This window comes from Pristis pectinata, chromosome 2, assembly GCF_009764475.1.
Source record: "Pristis pectinata isolate sPriPec2 chromosome 2, sPriPec2.1.pri, whole genome shotgun sequence".
NCBI lineage: Eukaryota > Metazoa > Chordata > Chondrichthyes > Rhinopristiformes > Pristidae > Pristis > Pristis pectinata.
The window spans coordinates 67,284,470-67,307,151 of NC_067406.1; the positions used below are offsets into that span (position 1 = coordinate 67,284,470).

General features: G+C 38.2%; 1 protein-coding gene across 7 annotated transcripts in view; it reads right to left on the minus strand.

The window, feature by feature from the left end:
• Nucleotides 1-476: 476 nt before the first annotated feature.
• The window catches only part of LOC127566568 (LIM and calponin homology domains-containing protein 1-like), a 277,152-nt gene continuing 254,946 nt past the window's right edge, over nt 477-22,682 (minus strand). For all 7 annotated transcript variants that reach the window (XM_052008998.1, XM_052009028.1, XM_052009008.1 and 4 more), the window contains 9 exons: nt 20,392-20,484; nt 19,458-19,625; nt 18,223-18,446; nt 15,690-15,808; nt 14,893-15,058; nt 13,503-13,583; nt 13,161-13,269; nt 9,320-9,422; nt 477-4,124 (listed from right to left, as the gene is read on the minus strand). In XM_052008998.1, the coding sequence (XP_051864958.1) occupies nt 4,099-4,124; nt 9,320-9,422; nt 13,161-13,269; nt 13,503-13,583; nt 14,893-15,058; nt 15,690-15,808; nt 18,223-18,446; nt 19,458-19,625; nt 20,392-20,484 (1,089 nt within the window). In that variant the 3' untranslated portion in view covers nt 477-4,098. The remainder of the gene's footprint in view (nt 4,125-9,319; nt 9,423-13,160; nt 13,270-13,502; nt 13,584-14,892; nt 15,059-15,689; nt 15,809-18,222; nt 18,447-19,457; nt 19,626-20,391; nt 20,485-22,682) is intronic.

Below are 22,682 nucleotides of genomic sequence, written 5' to 3' on the forward strand. Positions count from 1 at the left end.
AAAGAAATCGACTGTAATCATCTTGGATAATTCCACCACTTGCTGCAGGTAGAATGCACCCTCCCTTGATTAGATGCAGGATGACTTTAAATAGTGCAGGCCAACTTGTACTGACTGTTGCCACTCAGGAAATTCGGGACCCAGGTGGTGCACAAAGGCAATTAATAGTAATGGCTGAAATCAAAGTATTTAAACAGGATGAATTTGTTCCTTTGCCTGCACTTAGTTGAGCAAGCGAGGGTTAATCATGTATTGAGTTCCCAGCACCTGTTTTCCAGCACTATCCAATTTATCTCAAAGTTTCCATCTTAAATGTGGATACGAAATCTAAAATAGATAAATAAGCAGAAGTGACTGCACATCACTATAGATGGACATAAAAGAGTTCTAAACCTTGACTTTTGAGAAATAAAAGCATTACATTACAGTACTTTTAATTGTTTTATTTATAAACAACATACATTTACTATAAAAGCTGTTGCATTAATTGAACACATTGTAATTTTTCCTTCAAGAGGCAAAACACTATACATATAGCACAATAGTTCAACTGTAGCATATGCCAGATACTTTTAATTGTTTATGTTTGAACAACGGCCCCAGTTACAATTTGTCACTTAAATGTACATAAGTCCATGCCCATATTTGGTCCAGCACATTCTGGGGAAAATGCAGTTTAACCACACACCATCAGAAATAAGTGATCTCAGTACAGATGTTAATAGATGTTGGCAGAGCTTCATGGCATGCTACTTTAAGGAAACCACATCAAATTATGTAATCATGAATAATCAAGTGACAGTGGAATAAGAGCAATCACAACAGTGGTTACCCAGACAAATCTTAACTGATTAATATTCCAAATATGGACTTCTCACACATTGCACAATAGTTAACCAGGGTATTCATCTCTGTTACAATTAATAGAACTGCACTTCTCTGAACATCTATCTGACATTTTAGGCAGGGAATTGCTATCAGTATTTGTTGTGGATGGCACTGTGAGATGGAAATGTGTCCTCTGTTATACGTGTTAAATGTGTAACATGGTAATGTGTGTGCATTAAACTCCGAAATTTGATTTCACTCTAGTCAATAAAACGATTTCAGAAGTGGAGTTCAATTTGCATCGGTCACTACATCACATGGTTAGCATATAAAACAGAGGATGAATTTCTACCCCAATGTGCTTTATGACATTTCACAACTTATTTTGAATGAGCTAATAATACCTTTAAAATAGTGAACATGGGACTATGATATAAATTCATCACTCTTCAAATACTGTTGACAATATTTTCCAGTCAATATTTTTGTCTTTACTACTAGCATTAAATGGTTTGGATTATTGTTTAATTGTAGATTACATAAATCTTAAACAGTTTACTGTACATGTCAAGAAGTTGCAGTACTACCACTTAAAAACTTAGTAACTTTGTATTTAGTTCAAAATCAAAGTACTTGATATTAAAAAAGACATAATTGTAAAAGGGGCTATTGGAAAAGGTATAGAATGTGCTACAATACATGTTCAATGTTTCCTCTGCAGGTAATTTCTGAGGAGTGGAAGTGTATAAGAATATGTAAAAAGTTGTCTTTAAAAATCTTCTGAATGGTAAAAGATGTATTTTACACAATAGATGGACTGACTCCAAAAGAAACAGCAGCCTTTGCTGAAATCATGCGGAGGGTAGGAATCTTTGGGTACTATTAGCCAGTCACACGAGATGAACCAGTTAGGCCTCAGCATCATGTCTGACTCACCCTCTTCCCAGTATCACTTGCATCTAGCTCATCAAGAGCTGACAGAGATGTTTATTGAGCCAGATACCATCACTTCATATTCACTACACTTCTTACTATCCATATGCAATAGCCTGCATTACTAAGGCACAGTTTTAATGTGAATGTAACAAATCTTGCATTCCAACAGACTATTTAACAATGGATACAAATAAAAATAAGCACACAATTATCATATAATGCCTTATCACCAACATGCAAAACATGATTTTAAAACTATTTTAATAAATAAACATCAACCTTGCAATTAAGATAATTATTGCTGAACCAAAGAGATTTGTTAATTTATTTCTCTTTAACAAAGCTGCTACATGATAATGGACTACACCTTACTATGTATCCTCCTGCAAGGAAGTCAAGAGCTCTAAATATGGAGTAGGCATTGTATTGCTGTTGTTTAAGGCAGATACAAGTCATTGGCTAATTAGGGTGCTTTCAGTTCTCCATTGAATCACTTTGCAAGCATTGCCTCAGATATAATTGGTTTGCTAAGCAAGGGATTATGACATGCCTCAAATTAGTTGTAATTGCTTGAATGGTTGGCTTGCTTGATCTACAAATCAACCCATGTGACATTTAAAAGTCTGTGGGAAATACAATAATATTTTCAGGTTAAAAAAAACAAAATAATGTAATTCTGTAGCAAATTCTCCACTAATGGGTCTTCAGTTTTCCAGTATTTTTATAAAATCTTCAACAGTTTTGCAGATTATTCCAATAGTGGCTTGTGATAGATTTATAAATAATTTAAACCATTTGAATTCAATCCCTGCTTAGAAAGATTGATTTCTAAAAATATTTCATAGTTTCAATGCTTTATGTTAGGTAGAATGCTTCATAATAAAGGTGCAATAATAACCAAAATAATTGTATTTACCTTTTCGTTAGCCTGACAGGATGCTAACACCTTTTACTATTTCTAGTGAAGAGGAATTACTCCATTTTCAATGGACATACAAGTGTGAAACCTCTAAGTTATTCATTGAATTTAGCCCAGTTTCCAAACTGATGTCCCAATTTACTGGAGTTTAAAATGGCTGTGCAGACTGTATTCATAACTCAGACTATAATCCACAGTATATGAGCATGCACAGATATACTGATTGTATTTATCAGAACACTATTAGAATTTTAATACTTGGCGCCTCTTTATATCAGGGATAAATCACATAAACAATGGAAAAACCTGGTTAACAGGGAAATGTTATAATATGGACTGGTTCCATATTATATTGGAACACCCACCTGATCAAGGCATGGGGGTGGTAAATTCCTTCTTGTTGACCTGCATTTGAATTGCAGTCTGGCAGTTGTCTACTAAATAATCACAAGCTTGAAAGAAAGTATTGATCTAAATGCTTCTTTACAGTGGAATAGATTAATCAGCTGAATCATAGGTGAAAGAAAGCCAGTACTGACAATCTAAAGGATCTGATGGACAATACCAAACCACCAACAGTACACATTTGAAAGCAGGTTTCAAATACAAGTTGTATTTTTTCCAAAACAGCAAACTTGAGTGCAACACATCTTTGTCTGGCACACACATTTTCCTAAAAGACAAGCATTTCAGCTTTTAATTCTGTTTTTGTTTAACAATGTCATGTCAGGTACAATACATTGTGTAGTTGCAAGTTACTATTAGCTTAGATGAAAGAAAAGCTTGGTTATTTCCTCTTTATCATTTTTTTTTTCTGTATGCTAGACCTTCATGATATTCTTACATTATGAAGAAATGCACCCAAAGGACATAGCATTCTAAAATATCAAAATAATTGTAAATCTATCCATTTGGAATGATCTCTACATTCCTTAAATGTGACACAGATGGCTCAAATTAGTTCCAAGGAAAGGAAGACAAAGTTATTAACTACTACACAGGACAAATAGAGTTTTATTACTTACTCCACTAATAATTGCACCTTTATGATTAACATTTTCATAACTGAAGGAGGCAATAAAATAAATTACATATCACACAATATTAATTAAAAACATGTTGAATCCAGTTAAAAGCTTTCTTCAACAGCAAATATATATCAAGTTATGCTAATATTGTGACTATATGAACAAAAGAACAGCGGTTTCACTAAATATGAAAATGATTTAAAGTGTAGGTTGTCAAAATAACAATGCAGGTAAAAGTTGTTTTGGGAACAGAGGGTTTTCTGAGTGTGGAAGCCAGTGAATGACGGTTTCTATCTGCAATTGTCTGCAAACAGTGAACATCGTAATGAGCTTCAGGGCCATCTGTGTTCTGTTGGGCTTTCAGTTGCTGATTGACATGTGGCATGGTCATAAAGTTGTGGGTTGTCCAGCAGCTAAACAAAACAGAGAATCTGAATGGGCAGTGTACACATATGGTGATATTTCAGTTTATAGATATAAAAAATATTGCTGCATCATTAAGTGTTAAAAACCTCCAATTTTGTTACTGAAACATCTGTGATAAATGTTCAAGAAGCATAATTGAGCTCATCTCATCCTAACATTGCCAGGACTGCCAAAATGGAATTGGGATTTAAAGCAGTTGGACTACCCTGGCAGGTATATATTAAAACTGTTACTACAACCTATTATGGTGCATTTTGCTCTTTATTATTTGTAAATAAAATATGCAAGTACTATTAAGAATTCATTAAGGTAACTGAAAGGTGAAATTACCACTGTATTACACTGATGTGAAATATTTTATCAGCAAGACTAGGCTCAGTGATTATAATGCAAGTACTGTAAGCCATATGACATGATCGAGTTTTACTCTGAGAAAACTATGATTACTGTATGATCCTTAATATTATTAATTACCGGTAGTTTTTAACTTTATATCCTTTAGCATTTTTATATATCAGCTTGGGTTTGGGATACTTATCACTGACTTTGCAAAAGCTTCCCATAATAGGCTGTTTGGGATTTAGAATGCCGATTTCCCCTATTCCAATCTGCCACCAAATACCAAGGGATTTCTGGCATCCAGGGCAAGTGAAATCATTAAACAGACCAATCAACCTAATTAACTTAAGACTCACAGATCACAAAGTAAAACACAACAAATTATATTTCATTTCTAATTTACAGTAGAGAAAGCAAAATAAAAAAATCGAAAGGACACAGAATTAAGTTGGAAGCTAAAATGTCATGAGGGGAGGGCACTTGAAACAGTCTGCCTGGGCTTTACCAAAGCATCCAACAAGGCAGGCGGATCAGATAATAGAAGCCAAAGGATCCAATGAAAAGTGGTGTTCATCCAAAATTGCTTTCTGTAGCAGAATGGGTACTGATTGAACTAATAGTGTTGTACATTTCAAATCATTGAAGACAAGCAGTTTAATCTGGGTAGGCTGTATTATATCTGTCCCTATAGCTGTTTCTTCAAGTTGTCCTTGACAGATACCACACTGCAAAATCATAACTGCAAAAATGCTGAGAAGCGTAGAGAAACAGTGGGATCAAAGGGTGCATCCACAGATCCCGGAAGGCTGCTGCACGGGTAGACAGGTTGGTTAACGGGATACGGGATATTTTAGTGGATGAAGGACAGAATACAAAATTAGGGAGGTTGTGCTAAACTGTTAATAAAATAATAGCAAGGGCCACAGCTAGAGTACTTTGCACTGTTCTGATCACCACACTATCACTGGAGAGGATAGAGAGCAGATTTACAAGCATGTTGCCAGGGGCTGAGATTTCATTTAAGAAGTGATACTGATTCTTACCCTCTACATTCAATCTCCCTGGGCTCTTCCACTCTCCCCATGATTTCCTTTTACCCAAATCATTCTTCCTTTCCATTCTGCTCTCCACTTCCTCCCTTCTTTTCCCTAGCCCCTCTCCCACTCTCCTCCCATTCTTTCACTATCCCATCTTACACTTTGCCCTTCCCCCATATCTTTGAATAAATATGGCTAAAAAGGATATTTAATTGTGTATAAAACCTAGGCACTATCAAAGACATCAATACCTGGTCTTAAGTAAATGATAGAAAGGTTAGAAGAGAGCTTGATGTTAACAAAAATCATTAGCTATAGAATATGTTGTAGGGGATCAGATTGGGGAGGGCTCTGAAACTCACTGCTTGAAAGAGCTGTGAAGAAAGAAACCCTCATTAAACTTAACAAGTACCTGGATGAGTAGGAAGTCTGGTAACTTACAAGACTTTGAATTGAGTGCTGGGAAGTGGGATTACCCTTGCCTAGCATGGCCTCTTTCCATTCTCTAATTCTACATTTAAAAACTAGAGTCAGAGTCATACAGCATGGAAACAGGCCCCTTGGCCCATCTGATCCATGCCAACCAAGATTCCCACCTAAGCTAGTCCCATTTGTTTGTATTTGGCTCATATCCCTCCAAACCTTTCCTATCCATGTACCTGTCCAAGTAACCTTTAAATGTTGTTAATGTACCTGCCTCAACCACTTCCTCTGGCAGCTTGTTCCATACATTAACCACCCTCTGGGTGAAAAGGCTGCCCCTCAGGTTCCTATTAAATCTCTCCCCTCTCATCTTACAACTATGCCCTCTGGTTCGTGATTCCCCAACACTGGGAACAAGACTGTGTACATTCACCCTATCTATGCTCCTCATAATTTTATACACTTCCATGAGAACACCCCTCATTCTCCTATGCTTACAGAAGAAATTGAACAAAAAGTTTTTATTTCAAATCATCAAGTTTTAAGAGCTTTTCTGATGGACTGATACTCCACAAATGCAGAATTAATTTTTCAGAACTACAGAAGAGCTTAATCTGTAATAGTGATTTATTATCAAAATAGACATGGTTTTCTAAATGATAATAGTATCTAGTATGGTTCATACCAAATCACCAACTCCCTGAAAAAAGTCACATGTACCCTTCAGAGGAATGGGGTGTAATGGACAGTAATTTTCTCCATTGGTGGACTCCTAAACATGGTGGAAGTTTTACACATTAACAACATAGAACATAGAACAGTACAGCACTGGATAGGCCATTCAGCCCATGATGTTGTGCTGATTTTAATGCCAATTTATACTAAATGCCCTCCTCCTGTGTATCATCCATATCCCTTCATAATTAATATGTCTATCTAAAAGCCTGCTAAACTCCACCAAACTGCCTGCTTCCATTACAAACCCTGGTAACCCATTCCAGGCACCTACCATTCTCTGTGTAAAAAAACTTGCCCATCACGTTGCCTTTAAACTTCTCCCCTCTAACCTTAAAAGCCTGTCCTCTGGTGTTTGTCATTTCTACCCTGGGGAAAAGATTCTGACTGTTGACCCTATCAAGCCTCTCATAATTTTAAAAACCTCTATCAGGTCTCCCCTCAGCCTCCAATGCTCCAGGGAGAACAACCCAGGTTTGTCCAACATTTCCTTATAGCTCATACCCTTTCATCTAGGCAGCATCCTGGTAAAAAATCTTCTTGCACCCTCTCAGCAGTCTCTACACCCTTCCTACAATGGGGTGACCAGAACTGCACTCAATACTCCAAGTGAAGTTTGACTAAAGTTTTATGTAGCTGCAGCATGACTTCCTTACTCTTATACTCAACACCCCTACCAATGAAAACAAGCATGCCATACGCCTTCTTTACTACCTTATCCACTTGCGTAGCTGCATAACTATGAACCTGGATCCCAAGATCCCTCTGTACCTCAGTGCAATTAAGGGCCTACCAATAACTGTATACTTCCTCCTTTCATTTGACTTCCAAAGTGCAACACCTCACTCTTGCCCGGATTAAACTCCATCTGCCACTTCTCTGCCCATATCTATAACTGATCTATAAACCGCTGTATTGTTTGATAGTCCTTTACACTGTCCACAACTCCACCAATCTTGGGTTTTATCCACAACTTGCTAATCCACCCATCTACATTTTCATCCAAATCATTGATATAGATCACAAACATCGGAGGTCCCAGCACTGATCCTTGCTGAGCACCAATCACTTGGTCATGACTTCCAGCCAGAATAACAGCCTTCCACCCTACTCTCTGTCTTCTACAGGCAAACCAGTTCCAGATCCAAACTTGCAATTCTCCCTGGATCCCATGCATCTTTATCTTCTGAATCAACCTACCATGAGGGACCTTATCAAATGCCTTTCTGAAATCCATGTAGATAACGTCCACTGCCTTACCCTCATCAAGCACCTTTGCCACCTCCTCAAAAACTCAATCAAGTTTGTAATGCATGACCTGCCCCACATAAAACCATGCTGACTGTCCCTAAGCGGCCATGCCTTTCCAGATGTGCATAAATCCTATCCCTCAGTATCCTCTCCAAATGCTTCCCTACCACTGACGCGAGGCTCACTGGCCTATAATTACCTGGCTTATCCCTATTTCCTTTCTTGAACAAAGGCACAACATTTGCTACTCTCCAGTCCTCTGGGACCTTGCCTGTTGCTAGTGAGGACACAAAGATCTTTGTCAAAGCCCCAGCAATCTCCTCACTTGCTTCTTTCAATATTCTGGGATATATGCCATCAGGCCCTGGGGACTTATTCACCTTAATGCTTTTCAGAAGACCCAGCTCTACCTCCTCCTCAACCTCAAAATGTCCCAGCACATTGGTGTGCCCCACTCTGTTGTCACTATCCTCCAATTCCTTCTCCTTGGTAAATACCGACACAAAGTACTCATTTAGTACCTCAGCCACTTGCTCTGATTCCGAGCACAAATTCCTTCTTTTATCCTTGAGTGGACCTATCCTCTCCTCAGCTATCCTGTTTTTCTTTAAGTATAAAATGGTTTGGGATTCTCCTTGATCTTGCTCACTAAGGACATTTCACGGCCCCTTTTGGTCTTTCTAATTGCCTGCTTGAGTACTTTCCTGCTATCGTTATATTCTACAAGGGTCCAGTCTGACTTTAGCTTCCTAAACCTTATGTACGCTTCCTTTTTCTTCCTGACTAAATTTAGGACCTCTCGGGTCATCCAAGATTCCCTTACCTTACCATCCTTATTCCTTACCGGAACATGCCGATCCTGAACTCTGATCAGCTGGTCTTTAAACAACTCCCACATATGAGACGTGGACTTGTCTGACAGCAGCAGCTCCCAATCAATGCCCCGTAACTTCTGTCTTATCCTGTCGTAATTTGCCCTCCCCCAATTTAGTAACTTCCCGCAAGATCCGATTTTATCCTTACCCATAACTATCTTAAAACAGAATGAGTTGTGGTCACTATTCCCAAAATGTTCACCCACTATCAGGTCTGTCACCCCCTGGCTTATTCCCTGATGCTATTCACCTGTGCCTCCTCGCCAAAGCCTCTACAGCCAAAGCCTCAGCTACCCACTCTTACACTGGTCCAATGCTTCACACTTAGCCAATTAAAAGCAACTTTTAATGAGCTGCTAGCTCCTCCCCTCTGTTGCTCTGGCTGCTGCAACTGGAAAAACAATGCAGGCAGGCTGACAGTTTTGCTGATATTCCAATTGCAAAATCTGGGCCACTAATTGTGAATGTTGTCAAACAAGGAAACACTTTACAAGAGACACACGGTGCTCAAATGTAACTCACTTCTGGACCTGATGTAGCAGTCATTACAATTGAGAAGACCATTGCGGATCCGGACATCCGTCCCTGTAGCCGCATCTCCAAGTTGTCCTTGACAGATACCACACTGCATTACAAAAAAGTTGATTAATCATTTAATTTCAAAAAAAGTATGTGATAAGATTTTGCAAATTTACTCATATTCTATTAGCCTGGGCTTATTCCTTCCATGCATGGTCCTAAACCAAGCTACAAGAAGACTTGCAATGAATCTTTATTGCTTTCATTATTTACTTAATTGATGCATTTTCTTTCGAACTTTACAATGGAAAATGGTTTGGTGATCTATCTTGGTACCGAAGCTGTGGGTAATGAAATTTTAAAATGTCACAAGTACACCTGAAACCAATATCGAGTATAAATAGAACAACAAAAAAATATGACTCTTCAAGTTATGGAATTAAGTGGTGCCTGGCACAATATAATGAGCCACATCTTGCTGAAATAGGGCATCCGATGGCATCTGTCATTTGACAGGCTAAGTCAAAGGCAGCTGAGATGTGGAAAAATGGGAGGTCATCCACTTTGGTAGAAAGAGATGTGGTAGAAAGCATGTAGAAAAATATGCTTTTGCATATTTAGGATTTTACAACTCTTGCATGACAAACTGTTGAAAGTGTGGGTTATTAACACCCCACTGAAGAAACCCAGGTATCAGGATAAAGAGTGAATAGCAAAACCAATTGCATAGGTTCTCAAGTAATCAGGTTGAAGAACAAAGGGAAAAAAATACACACAGATACAAACTGAGAAGCAGCCTGAAACTGAGAAAGATGGCACAATGGCAAAGTTACTCCAGCCACTGCTAGGTTCAATTCTAACCTCCAGGTCTGTCTGTGTGGAGTTTGCACATTCCCCCTGTGAGTTCATGGGTTTCCTCTGGGTGCCCTGGTTTTCTCCCTCATCCCAAATATGTATGGGTTGGTAGGTTAATTGGCCACTGTAAATTACCCCTAGTGTGTAGGAGAATGGTAGAGTCTAAAGGGGTTGATGTGAATGTGAGAAGAATAAAGTGGGATTAATATAGGACTCGTATAAATGGGGGCTTGAAGGTTGGTGTGGTCTCATTGGGCTGAAGGGCCTGTTTCCGTGCTGTATCACTCTATGATTAGGTATAAATAAGGACACAGGAAATAAAAGCAGTGGTAGGCGATTCAGACACTTGTGCCTGTTCTATTTTTTGACTCAGCGACTAAGCCTCCACACCCATCTGGCTGAAGAAATTAGCAACTGCTGGTGTTAAACATCCCAGCCAGTAGACACATCTACTGCCCATCTATCCTATCAGGCTCTTTACACATTTCGTGCATTTCAATGAAATCACCTCTTATTATTTTAACCCCAAGAGAATACAGACCCAGGCTATTTAATTTTTCCTCAAAGAGCAAAGCTTTCATCCCAGGAATCAATCTGCTGAACACTTACTGCGCCCCCTTTATTACAAGCACATCTTTCCTCAGGCAAGGAGGCCAGGACTGAAAAAATATTACAGACATTATCTCATCAGGGTTCTATATAATTGGAGCAAGATATGTCTCGTGCTCAAATCTTCTTACAATAAAGTAACATACTGTTTACCTTCTTAATTGCTTGCTGAACCTGTATGTTAACTTTCAGTGATTCATGTACAAGGACACCTAGATCCCTCTAGAGACCGACACCTTTCAATCTCCCCATTTAATAAACATCTCTTTCTACCAAAGTAGGTGACCTCCCATTTTTCCACATCTCAGCTGCCTTTGACTTAGCCTGTTGGTGTATTCCTGAGATTTTTCTCAATCATCCTCAGAGCTCAAACAGGCATCCAGCTTTGTATCATCAGTAAACTTGGATATACTGAGCCTGGCCTCCTCATCCACACAAATTCAAGGCATCCCATTGGTCACAACTTCCCAAAACAAAAATGAACAACTTATTCCAATTCTTAGTTAATGAACAAAAAGAAACAATTCTAATCTGTGCCAGTATATTACCCCAATATACTCTAATTTTTATTAATAATCACTTGTGTGACACCTTATTGAAGGCATTCTGGAAGTCCAAATACACCACATCAACTAGTTTGCCCTTATCAATTCTGCTGGTTAAAATCCAAAAGATTTGTCAGAAGTTACTTTCCTCTAATAAATCCACGCTGATTATGATTCATTCATCTGAGGTTTGGCCAATCTTAAGGGTATTTCTGGTGCTTGGCTGTTCCCGAGCAATAATATCTGCAGATATGCAGACCTGCTGAAAGTCCGAGATGCCAGTGCATTTGTTCCCCACTCCTCTGCTGGATTCTATGCAGAGTGAAAGTGCAGAGCCCCAGCCTGTTGGGATTCCCCTGCAGAAGGGTGGGAATCTGCCTCTCCTATCCTTTCCCAGTCAATCCTGCTTAACATTTCTGATTTCATCATCTTTAAAACATTTATAATGCTTTTGAAAAATCCAATACATACATTGTAAATCAGAGACATTTAATAAGTTTTACATTACAGTCCTGGCTTTGACAGGAGGTACATCTGCCTCTTATCAAAGGCCGTTAGGGTGCCCAGCGAACATCCTTATTAGTACACTGTACCCCTCCTGGCTCAATTGGTCCTCCACATCCAGTCCAGGTAAGTGCAAGCAGATGAGAAGCAGTGCACTGGGTTTACCATGGCTCAGCCCGATGTTATTCCACACTGCCAATAAGAAATTTTCAATGCCAGAGATGGACTGGCAGTAATTAATACTTACCATGTGATTGAGAGGGTATTGACAAGGCTCAATTCTCTGTAGAGAGTTTAATTCATACCTACAGTGCTAACCCAGCAACTCTGCACCATTCAATGCCTTTGAATAGTGAAGCAGACATAGAGATGCTGCTTTTGAGAATTTACTGATGGAAAGGTGTACCTTGGACACCTTCTACTGCTGAACCCTGCTCTTGGCTGAAATTGCTTCAACACTATGATATACTTACAACATCTAAAGAGATTTATTAATCTGTTTTAAATAGAACATAGAACACTACAGCACAGTACAGGCCCTTCGGCCCACAATGTTGTGCCGACATTTTATCCTGCTCTAAGATCTATCTAACCCTTCCCTTCCACATAGCCCCCTATTTTTCTATCATTCATGTGGCTATCTAAGAGTCTCTTAAATGTCCCTGATGTATCTGCCCTCACAACCTCTGCCGGCAGTACGTTCCACACACCCACCACTCTCTGTGTAAAAAACTTACCCTTGACATCCCCCTTATACCTTCCTCCAATCACCTTAAAATTATGTCCTCGTGTTACCCATTGTCACACTGGGAAAAAGTCTCTGACTGTCCACTCAATCTATGCCTCATCATCTTGTACACCTCGATCAAGTCACCTCTTATCCTCCTTCTCTCCAAAGAGAAAAGCCCTAGCTCACTCAACCTATCCTCATAAGACATGCTCTCCAATCCAGGCAACATCCTGGTATATCTCCTCTGCACCCTCACTAAACCTTCCATATCTTTCTATACGGAGTCAGATACTTACTCTAACACTTACAAAAATTAACTGAATAGCATTTATTCCAACTTGTAACAACTTGTAGCAGTTAAAATCTCTATTACTTTACCTCTTCTGAAAATGTGGAAGGAGAATATGTGGAACCAACACGTTTGTTGGATTCCATTATCTTTATTTGACATTATTATTTTTACAAATAATATTTACATAGGCAAATACATTGCCCTGACTCCCCCCCCCACCCAATGAATACAGTCAATCACCATCAGCACAGACACAAGTCAAATGACCCTTAAGAAAGTATCTCAAACTAGGCTAAGCAGGTGGCTTACCGTGAAGCACTGAATATGAAAATAAAGACTGAGTGTTTCAATGATCATGGCTGCACCTTTTCCGAGAGGGAGCCCACAAGTAGAGCACAACTTCTTCCCGCTGACTGACCTACAACAAAGGCAAAAATACAAAGATCACGGCATATTCAATTAGTGGAACATTTTATGCTGACCCTTTGCTAGTACAATACTCATGGGGTAAGCATGTGCACCTCAATATTCTGAATCAAGTTTAAGTCAGTTATAGCACTCTTATATCTATGTATATATACTGAGATGCATGATTGGGCTGCAGGGACACACTACCGGACAGTGGCCACCTGTCCACTATATGATGCCTACCTGCTGGGAGACTGGAGCTGAGGAGATGAGTGTGGCTGAGGAAGTGATTGGCTTGATTGTAAATTTTCATGAGATCCAGACCTAGCAAAACAAAGATTAAAAGATGTTGAAAACGTCATATTTTAAAACTGTACTTGATTGCTTGCACCTCTAATCTGATGGCAGTATGTCACACAAACAACACAACATTACAATATAAATGGTACCCAAGATCCATTAAGGATTTTAAAAGAGAACCTGCTCTATACCTTTCCTTGTCAACAGTTTATGTTAGGATATAAGTGGCCAAGCTTTCTTCTCATCCACAGTTGGTATCAGACTGGTTAGTGTCATCCAAAGACCACTGATAGATTGATCTAAAAACAAAGTTGAACCAAAACCTGTGTCTCTCAATGTACATTTGTGGTCACACAGTAGAAACTAGTCTAGCTGGCAGGCTAGGCTGGATGAATACATCCAGCACTCATTGCTGCCAGTATTCCTACCCTTCATTGTGTAAAGGTTGAGAATATAAGAAATATGAGTTGGGTGGGCTCCTTGAGTCTGCTCTGCCAGTCAGTGAAATCATGTCTTATCTGATCTTTGGTTTCATCTCCACACTCCTGCCTGATTCCTGTAACCCTTGATTTCCCTTATGGTACAAAATATATCCCTGCCTTGAATACATTCAATGATTAAGCATCCTTAATCATTTGCTGTCCAAACATTCAAAACCTTCAGAGCAAATTGTCTTCATCATTTCAGTGTTAAATGGACAACTCATTCTGGTGAGACAATGCTTGGGGAAGTCGCAAGGTAATGTACAAGTTCATCAAACACAAACAAGTTGAGACAAAAACACCACCATTTATTATAATATAAAGGGTACCCAAGCTGCATTAAAGAATTTAATGAGAATGTGCCCCACATCTTGTTAACCATTCAGATTAGGATTTAAGTGGCAGAGTTCTCTTCTCATCCAGAGTTGGTGTCAAGCTGGCCAGTGCTATCCAAGGATTCAAAGATTGTTGGATTCAAAGAGAGTAGGATGTCATCAGTACATATGTGACTAATGACCTAATGCCACTGAATAATAACACCAAGAATGAACAGGAAAGATGAGGTAGCCAAGGATGGATTCTTTGGGCATACCAGATAGCTATTCTGTGATTAGTTTTTCATTTCAATGTGCATAAACTCTGTTACTACTACACATTCTATGCCATATGCTTCAGTAGATTTTTCTGGAATCCTGAAAAGGCATATCTGTGTTCAAAAAATAATGCAACTTTAAAGTTTCCCACATTCACTTTGTCATATTTACTGCCAGTTTAGAGTAGTACAAATGTACCTACTCAAACATAAAATACAAATCAGGAAAAGAAGTCAGTACATTTATTGGATCACTAACCATTTTTTTCTGTCCATCATATTGGACTGATGTGCCCAGCTTCTATCTAGAGACCCAGTCTTCATTTCATCTTGAACATCGGGTTGTTGGTTTCTCTGAAGGTCAAGGAATAGAGGAAGTTCTTGTGCATTCTGAGATCTGTCTGAAAAACCTGGGGAACCTGCAGCTGAAATGAACACAAAATGCAGCTTTTAGTATATGATCAGAGAGAGATCCATGAATTAGTCGGCATGTTAACATTCTGATCCTGAAGAAGCAAAATTATTTAATCTCAATTAAATGAAACAAAAAACATTATTTTATTGTATTTATAAGTAGAGCAGTCTTATTTAAACAACCATTTTCAGGACTGGGTGTTCTTTTGCAGTACTGCAGCATTGTCAAAAACTTAAATGTGGCTCTCTCATGGATACATTAGAGTATTGGACAATCAATTCAAAAGATTGGCAGTTCAAGTTTCACCATGGCATATAGTGAAAATGTGCAAATTTATGAGCTGGTTCCATAATTTATGCTTAAGTGTCAACATATGCTTAAGTGGCCTGACAAGATCAGGGTTAAATTCTGTCCTCATCAACCTTAAAAAATTCTCTTCACTATATCTTGTTCAGTGAAGTAGGTTTTTTAAAAAGCATCTCAGAGCTGGTGAGATCAGGAGATGGAGAGGGTTAAAGAGCTGAAGGAATGCAGTTGACTGAGAAAGATAAATTATCACAGCCTTTTAAGTCTGTGATAAGCCTTTTAAGATATGGGGTATTTCAATAATAAATGGAAAAGCATAGATTTAGATGTCATACCTTGAGCTGACACTTGCTGATGATCTGTGAGGAGTGTTTGGCTGTGTGCCTGAATCTGGCTTTCACCAACATTTTCTTTATCTGTTTGGAAAACATGTGGTGCAGACTGGAAGCTCAATCTGTTGGTAAAAAAGTCAAAAACATCAAATATTATTTTATATTTACAACAACACATGCTTTTCATTCATAACTTTAGGCTGTTGAGCAAGATGCAGCATTATGGAATGTAACCAGGAGAAAGTTTAATCCTTGATAGTCTTTATAGAGCAAAATTCTCAACCTCAGTTTGGAAAGAGGAAGTAAATAGTGTGATTCTTGGCCTTAAAGAGATGGGAAGTAAATCCACTTTGCTCTTTCATTCCTCCTAGTGGCAGGCTTAAGAAGAACATGACAGAGACTGAGCAGATTTGCCATAAACTCAACGGAACCGAATTTTGGCATTAGAATACGATACTCTGTCATGTGGTTAGTGCATGTGATTGAGAGCAAGCTTATCCTCCCAATTTCTTAACTAAAACCTTTGAAATAATTAAAATATTTAATTGGCTCAATTTTTCAGTTCCAATGTATATATGTTTTTAAAGATTGCAAACATTCTTGCAACATACAACTTCCAAAGCAAAATAAGCTGGTGAAATGCAAGATATACTTTCCTTTCTCATAGGCATTATCAATTTCATTGGCACAAATACATTTTTAAAATGCATTTCAAAATGGGAACCAAGATTACTAACTTTTATCATGTCTCAAGATGAGAGTTTTTATTTTATATACTGTTGATAAACAAATAATAATAAGCTTTGAGATTCAGACTACCAGTAATTCCATCTAACTATATCCTTTCAGACATTTCTATGCAATTGTGTGAAAAATGCTGCATTGCATGAATAGTTCCTTGTGCAAATTAGTTTGTCCACATGTTCTTTCACCATGCACCACAGATGAAAAAATGAACTGGCAAAAGCAGAAAAGTTAAACAGTAAAAATTAGTTGGACTTTTATCTGCATCTGCACACACACACACACACACACACACACACACACACACACACACACACACACACACACACACACACACACACACACACACACACACACACACACACACACAGAGAGAGAAAGAATTATACCATAAAAAACAATCCAAACATATTAGCTCAACATGTTTGTATAGCCCCATCAGGGTTTAATTTCCTGCTGCTGAACAAAGATTAACATATTCACATAAAATCTCTTTGCTACACCAGTTGTTTTTAAAGCCATTAACCTGTTAGATTAAAAAACACTTTAAAGTCTGATTGTGCATTCCTATGCACCCAGGGGGCAGTGGTCTCAGGGACTGTATCCCACCACAGGTTAAATCACAGGTTGTTTGTCCAGAGGAGAATCACTTTGAGCAATATTTTCTGCTGAGAATATGGAATTCATTCTTTTATTTGAAAATGAACAGTGAAACCATACTGATGTCAGGCAATTATTTTACAATAAGCTGTATACATTGTTTGATATACTAGATGCACATGTACTAATGATTGTCAATTAGTTAACGGAAGATTAATATATTTGAATATGGTATCCTTAGTTATTTTACAAGGGTCATTTTGAGAACTTGGCCCACAAACAATAGCAATGATGGTTATAAATCAATACGAGCACATTTGAGTTCTGTCCAGAAGAGGGTCTGTGAACATCAATCAGCACTGGCAAACTGTAAACCTCCAAAAGACCCAGTTAATTTTCAACTATTTGGCAGAAAGAAAGTGCAGCAGAAATGTGTCCTCTGATCATTGTGCCAGACATGTGATGTTGCTTCTCTCCTTCTCTCATCCCACCCTCAAAGCCATCAGATGGGGTGACCCAACAAACACCTTGCTACTGTTTTGCAGTCCCAACCCAACAAGTTCTTCAGCGTCACCAAACTACCTACCCTGTGGACACCATCCCACCTCTTACCAATCTTACTCCCTGACTACCAATCTCAGCCCCTGGACTCAACCACACCCCCTTCCCACCCCTTCCCTTTTATCCATAACTGGTCCTGACGCCACTGAACATCCCTTTCTTCTCCATACATCAGGCTACCCTTTGTACCCTGAACCTTAATCTCCAATGATACCCCATACCCAGCTTCTGATTTACTCAATTTTTCTTCAGGCTCTTTGCCAAAGGAAAATCTTTGAATATGCAAGGTCCTTTCAGTTGTGCAGACACTACTGAAGACACACTGCTTTTCATTAACTGATTAATTGATGCACATTTACCATTGCTCACCAATTTCTAAGCAGTTTTCCTCAACATTTTATTTGGATTGTGTCCCAAAGACTCTTAAAATATCAAAGGAGGAAATGCCTAAAAATTAAACACTTAACCTACCAGTGTGCAGCGCACTGATGATTAATGACATAAACATTATTAAATGTTATAAAACTTAATATGCCTCTATTAGCATTAACAGAAATAAGCTGTACTATAATTACTGTTCAGATCCACAGGTACCAGGGGTTGTGAAACTTATTATTTCATTCATACATACTTTAGCTCTTCAGATTCCAGTTGTTTGGTGTCCTGCCAGTGCCATTTCTCCAATCTGTTTGTCCCAGCTTCATCCCAATTTTCCTCTTGTCCATTCTCATCCTTTGAGCTCCATTCTTCTGCTTGCTTCTGTGTTGATTTCTGGTTTGCTTCCTTATGGCTTTGTTGTTCTTCGGCTGGTATTCCTCCCTCATCACCTTTCTGACAACTGTCTATTTCTACCATCTGTTAATTGAAGACAAATTGAGATATTTATTTGTTGATGGCTTATGTTTTGACATAATGTCACACCATATCAAACAGCACTGTTGCTTGTTGATGTTTTCCAAAGAAATGACCATTTGGCCCCACTAGAAGATTTAAATTTTCACCCTTGATTGAAAACAAAAACCAAAGATTTTCAGAAATCTGAACCATTGAGCAGAAAATGCTGCAAATGATGAGCAGCTCAGTCAGCACCAATGAAAGAACAGTCCAGTTAACCTATCAGAACTACCTTCTGCCTTCATCAGAATCCCACTGAATAAAACCGTGCACTCAAACCCTCTGCAAATCCATCATTTCAGTGGTTTGAGATGAACAATCTAGGTATGCACAGAAACACTGCTAAAAGACTCAGCCATCCACCAGTGAGTTACTACAACTCTGGCAGATATCATATTTACATACATTAGTGGGGTTGCTGATGACTAAGCTGATCCTTCTGGCCAGCTTAGGTTTCATTATAACATTAAAATAAAACAGCAAACACAGAATAGGATCCACTATATGATGGCAACATGCATCATCACTCACATCACAATTGCTTTCCCTAAGGGTCTATTTTCTCTCATTGACATGATAAATAGAGTGGGATAATTTCCAGAGTTTGCACTTTTCAGCAAGTTGATGAATACATTTAAAATTTGCTGCTGATGTACAATCTCATTTGGTAATGTGGCAGATTAAAGCCAATCTTGGAACTGCTATGTGCTGGAAGAACCTTATAGGATGTAAAACAAATTGTCCCCCCTGCCCCTGCAGTTAAAAGTTTTAAAAGAACAAGTTAAAAGTTTTAACTACTTGTCTAAGATTAAGAGGAAATATTACATAATGTTAATAGACAAGTTGCACATACCCCCAAAACCATGTACTCAGGTGACCATAATGGATAGTGAGTTTTTTTTCTGCTGATAGAAACATTGCAAGGATATTTAGAATGATCTATACAGAATTTAAATATTCCAACAGACTTACATTTTGCTTCTGCGAGTCCACCTGCTTGATCCCCTCACCTGTGACTTCAGTGGACTCAGAATTCCTAATTTCCTCTGTTTTTGAGATGGAGAGCCATTCAGAGGGAAGTTGGATAGGCAGTGATCGTGGGGTCAGTGGAGTCACTGTTTCTTGAATGATTTTACGCTCCTGCACATAATTGGAGATGAGTGAAGCACAGTTGCACATATTTCTAGCTGAAGAATTTAACATTCTTCTAACAATTCAAAATGGTTTTCAGTTCAGACAAGAACTACAAAGGTTTTCTTTTAAAAATAATTAATTGTAGAAGAACATTCTGTAATATTCATGTACACTTAGGCTCAGTTTGTATCTATATTACATTGGCAAATAAATTGTCCTATACATTACAGACAAAACATTACCACTATTTTTACTTTTTGAATCTATCACTGGATCCTGAAAACTATCCAAGGAAGCCCATTTTTCCTTTTCATCTGAAGGTATTACTTATTCTGGGGATTTGTTCACAAGAACTAGCTATTTTCTGCTACCTTCTTAAAGTGACATTTCTCAGGTGCCAGTCCTTATTTTAAATGTCAGGATTATTTGCCCACCTTCAAAGTGCTTATGCTGTGGGATCCTCTTGAACTCACATTCCTAAAGAGGCCACTGAAGAGTAATGAAGAACAGGTACCTTGACATTTTTTCCCCTTCTCTCTAAACCAGTGGGACAGTTTCCTGGTGATACTACCCACTCATCATTGCCTTCAACCTCTACCAACAACAAAACATTTGAGCCTCTTTGCTCTGTGTCACAACATCTACCCACTGTGGAAGTACAGGTCATTGATCACAGAAGCAACAGAATCACACAAAAAAAAACATTTTTTGCAAAAAATAAAGTGACCTTTAAATTGTCAATTGTATCACAGTAATCTGATTTTTCTCTTACCTCTTCATGATATCTACGTTCTTCTTCCTCAACCTCCCTTTGTGCTTTTTCCCATTCCTGACGTAGTTTCTCATGCTCCCTTCTGTACCTCTCCTGTCAATGAATGATACACTTGTGTCATGTTGCCAGACAAGCAAGGAAGTGGTTAGTTAGCATTGTCTCCTCTTAAAGGCTCATGTTTTTGTCTTTTTTGGTAAAAATTAATTACTATTCTCTTTACTGCTTGAAATTAAATTAATGTAAATCTTATTATTCCAGTAACTACATTAAGCACTTCAGTGCAAGCCCAGTTGGACACGATGCTAAATTTATTAAAGTATCATTAGCTTAAATGAGAAGATATTATTGCTACCACCAAACTTGAAACACATTATATATAAAATATACTTACAAGTTCTAGTCCAGCCTAAAATGTTGAATGCCCAGAACATATTTCAGATCAACATTCACACAACTTTGTAAATGAAGAGTCAAAAAATATCACAACAAATGTTAAAAACCCTATGTAAAAGTGCTTATATGACACTTAATCATAATGCATTTATCTTCTCACTCATAGCTACACATATATCAGGAATTTAGATTAACTGGTAATGAGCATACCATTCTCATCAAACCACATGCATATCTTAAAATCAATACTTAATATCCATTGGCTTAGTAGAGCTTCATGACCACAATCAGGATTATTGATTCGGTAAGTTGAAGTCCTAAATACATGGCTGTTAGTAATCTTCCTGCCGCATACATAAAGGGAATCCACGCCCAAGAATTGTTAGAGAGGAATTATGCAGTGTAGTTTATTTGAATTTGCTCTAGGTGAACACTGATGTCTATGGAGATGTCTGGTCGGGATTTCCCTACAGTTGCAATAAGGGACTTTCTTTATGTAATGACTAGTAGGGAAACTCATATTTACCACTTAGAATGCCAATTTTATACTGAAAATACTGCATCAAATTTGCACTGGCAATGTCATAAATTCAATATATAGATTCTATACCAGCTGAATCATATTTGTTTGACTCCTCTATTCAGCATAGCAACATGATATTTTAACTTGATAATCAGTTTCACTCATATAACTTTAGAGACAGCCAAGTGCATTGGATATCAACATAGGTCATGCTGTGCTCTGTACCATATCTAATGCAGGTTCTAACCTCAATGAGCAGTTAGATTTAACTGAACTAGAAACCGTATATCCAGGGAACTAGACTGCCTGATTGCTGTTTTATTCCCTTGGAAGCTTGGATGGCCTCTACACTGTTAGAGAAAGACATATTTGAAGTATACCAATATCCTTTATACATAAAAATTCAATGGATGAAGTAGCTCATTGCGATAAAATTGGAGATTCTACATTCATAGAGAGAGAGATGGAGAATTAGCAGATTTTGCAGGCAGCAAAATGGTATTAATTTTTCCTTCCAAGTTGCTTCAGCCCTCCTAAGGCGAATAACATGTCCTTGGTGCATGAGCTGGTCAAAATTCATATGCAAGGCCAAGTCAATAAGCACTGCAGCCAAGTCTACATTTGTCTTCACACATTGATGAATTTCTGTACAGCAAGTACAAACTTTGCTCAACTTGTCCTTCTCCCAGGGTGTTAATGATAACTGCAGCAATTCATCACACATCAGCTAATATTGTGCTGTGATTTGTACTATACCTACATTTCAACATTGTTCTAACTTTCCAGAGCAGCTAGATTTAATAATATTTAAGATTGTATATCCAGGGAACCAAAATGCCTCATTGCTGTTGTGGTTCCTTTTGGAGCCTGGATCACCACTGCACTGTTGGCAAAAGACAGATTTAAGATGAAAGATCAGCAGCGTTAGCTGGAGGCTCTTGTTCTATTTGTCCAAATTCCACTTTTAGGCATTTATAATTCTTGTAAATTTTAAATGTTTTTTTCCTCATCTCTTAGTCTTTCTTTCAGGGATCCTAAAGCAGAGAAGACTAACTTGCAAATTGAACATTTTTAAAAGTCATTTTTCACATTGAGATAATAGATTCTCATTACTGTCCTAACAGAGTCAATTGTTAACCTCTTCGGAGCCAACACCTCTCAAACGTAATTCCAAATACAGACTGCTGCAAGACATTTTGGGGTTTATGTGTTCATGTGACAAATCGAGCACAATGATATTTTTAAGTGACTAACCCTCAGGGAATTCACAGCTAAGACCAGCAAATTATATTCATTTCAAATTACCATGAGGAGGTGATGATGGGCACTTTCTTGAACCACTGAAGATTTTCATTGTTTTTTTTTATTATTATTA